We start from the raw sequence: 8,118 nt of genomic DNA, 5'->3' as shown, positions 1-8,118 counted from the left end.
TAGGCTATTTTCTCTTGGACCATATCGTCTATCTACTAGAAACTCATGGACAATATGGACACAGACATAAAAAGTGAATACTACACTGAACAAAAATATAAACGCAACATGTAAAGTGTTTCATGAGCTGAAACATTTTCTCAAAGTTTGTACACACATTTGTTTACATCCCTGTTAGTAAGCATTTCTCCTTTGCCAAAATAATCCATCCTCCTGACAGGTGCTGAGGAGTATTTCTGTCTGTAATAAAGCCCTTTTGTGGGGAAAAACAAATTCTGATCGGCTGGGCCTGGCTCCCCAGTGGGTGGGCCTGGCTACCAAGTGGGTGGGCCTATGCCCTCCCAGGCCCACCCATGGCTGCACCCCTGCCCAGTCATGTGAAATCCATTGATTAGGGCCTAATTTATTTATTTCAATTGACTGAATTCCTTATGAACTGTAACTCTTTGAAATTGTTGCATGTTGCATTTATACAGTATGTTTGTTCAGTATATACAGTGGGGAGCACAAGTATTTGATACACTGCCGATTTTGCAGGTTTTCCTACATACAAAGCATGTAGAGGTCTGTACTTTTTATCATAGGTACACTTCAACTATGAGAGACGGAATCTAAAACAAAAATCCAGAAAATCACATTGTATGATTTTTAAGTAATTAATTTGCATTTTATTGCATGACATAAGTATTTGATACATCAGAAAAGCAGAACTTAATATTTGGTACAGAAACCTTTGTTTGTAATTACAGAGATTATATGTTTCCTGAAGGTCTTGACCAGGTTTGCACACACTGCAGCAGGGATTTTGGCCCACTCCTCCATACAGACCTTCTCCAGATCCTTCAGGTTTCAGGGCTGTCGCTGGGCAATACGGACTTTCTGCTCCCTCCAAAGATGTTCTATTGGGTTCAGGTCTGGAGACTGGCTAGGCCACTCCAGGACCTTGAGATGCTTCTTACGGAGCCACTCCTTAGTTGCCCAGGCTGTGTGTTTCGGGTCGTTGTCATGCTGGAAGACCCAGCCACGACCCATCTTCAATGCTCTTACTGAGGGAAGGAGGTTGTTGGCCAAGATCTCGCGATACATGGCCCCATCCATCCTCCCCTCAATACGGTGCTGTCATCCTGTCCCCTTTGTAGAAAAGCTTCCCCAAAGAATGATGTTTCCACCTCCATGCTTCATGGTTGGGATGGTGTTCTTGGGGTTGTACTCATCCTTCTTCTTCCTCCAATAACGGCGAGTGGAGTTTAGACCAAAAAGCTCTATTTTTGTCTCATCAGACCACATGACCTTCTCCCATTCCTCCTCTGGATCATCCAGATGGTCATTGGCAAACTTCAGACGGGGCTGGACATGCGCTGGCTTGAACAGGGGGACCTTGCATGCGCTGCAGTATTTTAATCCATGACGGCGTAGTGTGTTACTAATGGTTTTCTTTGAGACTGTGGTCCCAGCTCTCTTCAGGTCATTGACCAGGTCCTGCCGTGTAGTTCTGGGCTGATCCCTCACCTTCCTCATGATCATTGATGCCCCACGAGGTGAGATCTTGCATGGAGCCCCAGACCGAGGGTGATTGACCGTCATCTTGAACTTCTTCAATTTTCTAATAATTGCGCCAACAGTTGTTGCCTTCTCACCAAGCTGCTTGCCTATTGTCCTGTAGCCCATCCCAGCCTTGTGCAGGTCTACAATTTGATCCCTAATGTCCTTACACAGCTCTCTGGTCTTGGCCATTGTGGAGAGGTTGGAGTCTGTTTGATTGAGTGTGTGGACAGGTGTCTTTTATACAGGTAACGAGTTCAAACAGGTGCAGTTAATACAGGTAATGAGTGGAGAACAGGAGGGCTTCTTAAAGAAAAACTAACAGGTCTGTGAGAGCCGGAATTCTTACTGGTTGGTAGGTGATCAAATACTTAGGTCATGCAATAAAATGCAAATTAATTACTTAAAAATCATACAATGTGATTTTCTGGATTTTTGTTTTAGATTCCGTTTCTCACGGTTGAAGTGAACCTATGATACAAATTACAGACCTCTACATGCTTTGTAAGTAGGAAAACCTGCAAAATCGGCAGTGTGTCAAATACTTGTTCTCCCCACTATATATATATATATATATATATATATATATATATATATATATATATATATGAATAGATTTTTGTATTTATTATTCAAGTCTAAATTACCAAAGTTACAATTTATTGCCATATATTTTCTGTTAATTACCAAAATTACTGAAGATTCCGGTAACTTTGGTAAACTACTGGTAGCTTTGCAACCCTAGGCAGAAATGACTACAGTACAGCTGACTTTCCCAAGTGAGAGGAAAGGGAAAGGGGGACAACTGAATGCATTCAACTGAAATGTGTCTAACGCATTTAACCCAACCCCTCTGTGGATTTTTTATTTTGATGTTTATTTTTTATTATTGAATATTAAAACATACAATCTACTAGCAGTGTGTACACATGTGTATTTCCCACCGTAAAGCATGGATGAGGAGGTGTTATGGTGTGGGGATGCTTTGCTGGTGACACTGTCTGTGATTTATTTAGAATTCAAGGCACACTTAACCAGCATGACTACCACAGCATTCTGCAGCGATACGCTTAGTGGGACTACCATTTGTTTTTCAACAGGACAATGAGCCAACACACCTCCAGGCTGTGTAAGAGCTATTTTACCAAGAAGGAGAGTGATGGAGTGCTTCATCAGATGACCTGAACGCCACAATCCCCCGACCTCAACCAAATTGAGATGGTTTGGGATGAGCCAGACTGCAGAGTGAAGGAAAAGCAGCCAACAAGTGCTCAGCATATGTGTGAACTCCTTCAAGACTGTTGGAAAAGCATTCCAGGTGAAGCTGGTTGAGAGAATACCAAGAGTGTGCAAAGCTGTCATCAAGGCAAAGGGTGGCTATTTGAATAATCTCAAATATAAAATATATTTTGATTTGTTTAACACTTTTTTGGTTACTACATGATTCCATATGTGTTATTTCATAGTTTTGATGTCTTCACTATTATTCTACAATGTAGAAAATAGTAAAAAAATAAAGAAACACCCTTGAATGAGTAGGTGTTCTAAAACTTTTGACTGGTGGTGTATATCTTTCAACTATGCTGTGATGTTTAACATACAATTTGAATCTATCTAATCGAATAGAATCCACAGATTGCGAATTAAAGATAGATAAATACTTTTACTAAGACTATTAGTATATTAGTAATTGACTGACCAGGTCTCTCCAGATCTCCCAACAATGCTATTTCTAGGGTTAATTTTAGATTAATGTTATGCTTTTTCAGCCATTCCTGAACCTGAGACCAGGAACAGGCTACCTGAGAGCAATACCAGAACAAATGGTCTATTGATTCTGTATCCTCACAACAAAATCAACATTTATGCCCCATTTATGCCCCAAATATTCAACATTTTGTTGGTGGCAAGAATTCTGTACAATCATTTTAGATGAAAGGCACAAAGTCTTGAATCTTGCGTCATTTTATATATCAACTCATACACCCTGTGCCATGGAATCGGTACAAGTGGATTTACTGTAACTAATTTTGATCCAGATCAAATTGACCAGCCATCAGTGAATATGAACAGAGTGATTAATAAGAAATCTGTACATTTGACAAAAAGGACTAAAAGCCAACAAGCAAACAGTTTGTGGTAAAGATCCAAGGCATGTTCTTTGTCACAGTGAACATTTTGTTCTGTGGTACAGTAAGAGGTACAGTAATATGCTTTAACCCCTGTGAAAGAAAACTGAATCCATGTAATTCACATACTTTCTTCTCTTTCTCTCCCTTCATTGTCTGATAATAGGCCTGTTTTACCCTTTCAATGGCTCCTTGTGAAATGAGGGGCTTTGTGTTAGTGTGAATATAGCCCTGGCCAGACAAACACATTAACACACAAGCACACAAGGGCAAGAGAGTGGGCAAAGCATTAACCCTTGCAAATATTTTCAATACACAATGTTTCAGGGTAATAAGAGTCCTTTTCTAATGAATGAGTTGCTTTCCTAATTTCTAAATCCCTGTTCAAATGAGACCTCCATTCAGGGCTTCTAACACACACACACACACACACACACACACACACACACACACACACACACACACACACACTGTAATCCCACCCATACAGACACACAGAAACCCTGTGCCTCACAGACCACATTTTTATGTGGTGTTCTGACAAATTGAGGGACCTCTAAAACCACTCAGCATGAGTGCTGCATAGGGGTCAAGGCCTTAAGCCTCCACACACTCACATTCCAACCATGACAAGCAGGGTTGCCAGAATGAACAGACAGGAGTCAATGCAGATCGTATCTACTGTGGTAGTAATTGCTGTTAATGTTAATGTTATTTTTTGTATTAAAACCTTAACTGGAATAAAAGTGTCATATAGTAGAATGTTATGCATAGAACCCCATAACAGATAGAGAGTAACAGTTGGATGTCATAGAACATTCTAGGTCTTACCCTGTCACAGAGCTCCTGCGATCCCCCAATCCGTTCTGCACAGTGCACAGCCTGGAGGACAGTGGAGAGTAGGACCCCTGTCTGGTCCCTCTGGAGCTGGGTCTGAGACCCAAGTTGTAGAGCCCTGATGGCCTCCTGCAGGTAGCCCCCCTCCTTGCCCTGTTCCGGGGCCTGGCCCTCCACGATCCTCCCCAGCAGACACAGGGGTAGAAGGAGCAACGTGGGGACAGCATGGCCCCAGAACCTCATGGTCCCACCTGGGACCCCCATCTCCCTGCTGGGACCCCTGCCACTAACTTAGGGTTGGATGGAGAGACGACAAGGAGGAGAGGAAAGAGAGAGAAGGAGAGAGTGCAGCAAAGAGTTTGACAAAGACAGAGAGGAAGAGAAAAGTTTTATCAGGCAGGGAAAATAGGATTGAGAAAGACAGACTGAGAAAGAGAGTTAGAGAGAGAAAGGAGTGTTCTTAGCGAGGCCAGAAGCAAGGAGAGAGAGAATGTGTTTGGGCTGAGGGAGGCGTTAAAAGTGGACCCGCCCGCCTAATCTAGTAGAGGATGGCCAGCAGGAGGGCTGGCTGGGCGCCCTTCACCCGAATTAGCCCCCATTACACAGGGATGGCCAGTCAGCCAAGAGCCTTGGCCCCTCAGTCCTCCACAACAAAGGGATTAGTGCAAGCAAGTGAGAAAGAACTGAGGGCAGGGAGAGGGTGCGAGAAGGGGAGAAAGAGAGGGGGACAGGGGAGGGAGCATAAAGGGAAGAGCTTTCAGTTTAAATACAGTAATTGCTCCATGTGGACAGAGCCTGCTACAGTATGTTGGTAATGAGACAAGTGCAAAATGGCTGGAGAAACTCGCCCGAGTGGATACACTCAGCAGTAACTTGTGTGTAATGTTTGGGGGAAAGTATCCCTCTGTGTGAACTATTAGCTGCAGATCAGACAGACATATTTTCTAAACTCCTGGCCTCACATCTGAACAACAACATTCCTCCGAAGGAAAATGTTGCAGATTAGAGAGTTAAGCCATATTACCAGAACACAGAGGCTATAACACATTCTGGTGGAACACTTTGCATGAACACATGCACTCTTACTGTATAGAAATAGAAGTTCAAGTTCCTTTTTAATTGAAAATCGCACTGGATGTCCACCTGCTCACCAATGAGTGAGATTACCATCCCACATCTAAACAATAATAAATAGCTATAGAACACAGATGGATCCCACAACATGACGATATACTAATACAGGAAGCAGCATGCTGAGTAACAGTCCCAGATGCCTAAAGCAGCTCCCCAGACATTAACATATAAGTATTTATGCTGTATTTATGCTGTATGGTCCCTGAGTCACCACAGGTCAAACGCACAAGTGCACGCACGCCAACACTACCTCTGAACGCATTCGCAACATCCTCCCACACACCAGGTCATCTATAAGTCACTGTTAGGCAAATCCCCGTCTTATCTTAGCTCACTGGTCACCATAGCAACACCCACCCGTAGTCTGCGCTCCAGCAGGTATATCTCACTGGTCATCCCGAAAGCCAACACCTCCTTTGGCCGCCATTCCTTCCAGTTCTCTGCTGCCAATGACTGGAACGAACTGCAAAAATCTCTGAAGCTGGAGACTCTTATCTCCCTCACTAACTTTAAGCGTCAGTTGTCAGAGCAGCTTACCGATAACTGCACCTGTACACAGACATTCTGAAATTAGCCCACCCAACTACCTCATCCCCATATTGTTATTTATTTTGCTAATTTGCACCCCAGTATCTCTATTTGCACATCATCTTTTGCACATCTATCATTCCAGTGTTAATACGAAATTGTAACTATTTTGCACTATGGCCTATTTATTGCCTTACCTCCATAACTTACTACATTCGCACACACTGTATACATATTTTCTGTTGTATTTTTGACTTTATGTTTTGTTTTCCCCATATGTAACTCTGTGTTGTTGTTTTTATCGCACTGCTTTGCTTTATCTTGGCCAGGTCGCAGTTGTAAATGAGAACTTGTTCTCAACTGGCTTACCTGGTTAAATAAAGGTTAAATTAAAAAAATTTGTTCAGACAAATCTGAACAACACATAGTTCTATAAGACTATATAAAACTGTATACCCATCCAAAACTACTGTTGGAAATAAATGGAACAAAACATTTATGAAACATGAAGAGACCTAGCTACCTACCGTTTTTCCCTCTCTACCTTTCAGCAGCTGTAGTATCTAGAGCTGTTGTTGTTTTCCTACTCTGGTGGATGGAGAGGAAGGGTTTGTGTTGTTTTCGGAGAATCCCTTTGCATCGGTAAAACCCTCTTACGAGAAGAAGTAAGAATTGTGTAAGCTCCTGAGGATTAGCTGCCAGTTCCTCTGCCTTATAGTGCTCCGGTTGCCATGGAGAAACCTGCCTTCTTTCAACAACGAGGGCACTGGGAGCAACACACCACAGGCTGGGAGTGGGCGAGGGAGAGGTTTGGAGGGGTGGTGGGCAGGGGAGAATGGGGAGGTGTAGGTGATCTAGTTGAATGATTGACGCCTGAGAGAGCACTGTTCTGAGAACTGCCCATTCCTGCAAGCTGGAACCCCCCCCCCTCTTTGCCACAGAGCAATCAGTATGCACACTCTGAATAGACAGCAGTCTGCTGTTATGTAATACAGTAATAGCTATAAATATTTTATTTGCAGATTACTTGTGTTGCATGTAACTGAATGTAGCTAAGTGAGTGAGGTGAGCGAGTGACTTAGTAACTGACGGACTGACTGACTGACTTAGTGACTGACTGACTGACTGACTGACTGATTGAGTGACTGACTGACTTAATGACTGACAGACTGAGTAACTGACTGATTGAGTGACTGCCTGGCTGACTTAGTGACTGAGGGAGTGACTGAGGTTACAACAAATGTTCCCACAACTTCAGAGAACGTTCACTTAACACGAGTCTCATTAGGTCATTAACTAACGCTTTTATAGGAATGTTCCTCTTATGAGCAAGTCATGTTTCCAAGAGACCATTCCCTTAATGTCAATTAGAACTTACCCAGAACGTGATTACCATGTTCTCAGAACTTAAGATATTAATGTTATAGACATGTTTCATGGGTACATTGCATGATCAAGATGGCGCCGTACTGGATGGCCACTGTTTTGCAAGCTCCGACCCAACTTTACTATTTTGTTGTTTATTTGTACTTTCTTTTCACGAAATGTATCCACTATTATTTCTTACAACCGACAATAACATTTGAACATCAGATCGACAGTTACTTACCCCAATTCCAGCTTAAACTTCGATTCATCTGCCCGGGGCTCTCTTATGTAATTCCGACACAATTTTCAGAGGCAAGAGGGAGGATCCTGGTGAGATTAAGGTGAAGGGAAAACCGGCCACCTCTTCCCTCCATTCTACTGGCCAATGTACAGTCACTCGATAATGAGATGGATGACCTCCGATCGTGGATTTGCTACCAACGGGACTCTCGAAACTGCAATATTCTCTGCTTTTCTGAAACATGGCTCTCAGACAAGATACCCCCCATGGCTATCCAACTCACCAGGGGGGAAGGATAGTGGAGTCGGGGAAATCGAGGGGGGGAGGGGTGGAGGGGTT

The 8,118-nt window shown here is 43.1% G+C and overlaps 1 protein-coding gene across 1 annotated transcript in view; it reads right to left on the bottom strand.

The window, feature by feature from the left end:
* The window catches only part of LOC311138563 (zinc transporter ZIP12-like), a gene marked incomplete at both ends in the record, with an annotated part of 12,637 nt that extends 7,865 nt beyond the window's left edge, over positions 1–4,772 (bottom strand). Inside the window, one exon of the mRNA XM_084173305.1 lies at positions 4,503–4,772. Within this exon, the coding sequence (XP_084029431.1) occupies positions 4,503–4,772 (270 nt within the window). The remainder of the gene's footprint in view (positions 1–4,502) is intronic.
* Positions 4,773–8,118: the final 3,346 nt, after the last annotated feature.

The sequence above is a fragment of the Coregonus lavaretus genome, assembly GCF_964263955.1.
Source record: "Coregonus lavaretus genome assembly, chromosome: 2".
Classification (NCBI taxonomy): domain Eukaryota; kingdom Metazoa; phylum Chordata; class Actinopteri; order Salmoniformes; family Salmonidae; genus Coregonus; species Coregonus lavaretus.
This window is presented reverse-complemented; position numbering and strand designations above follow the sequence as displayed.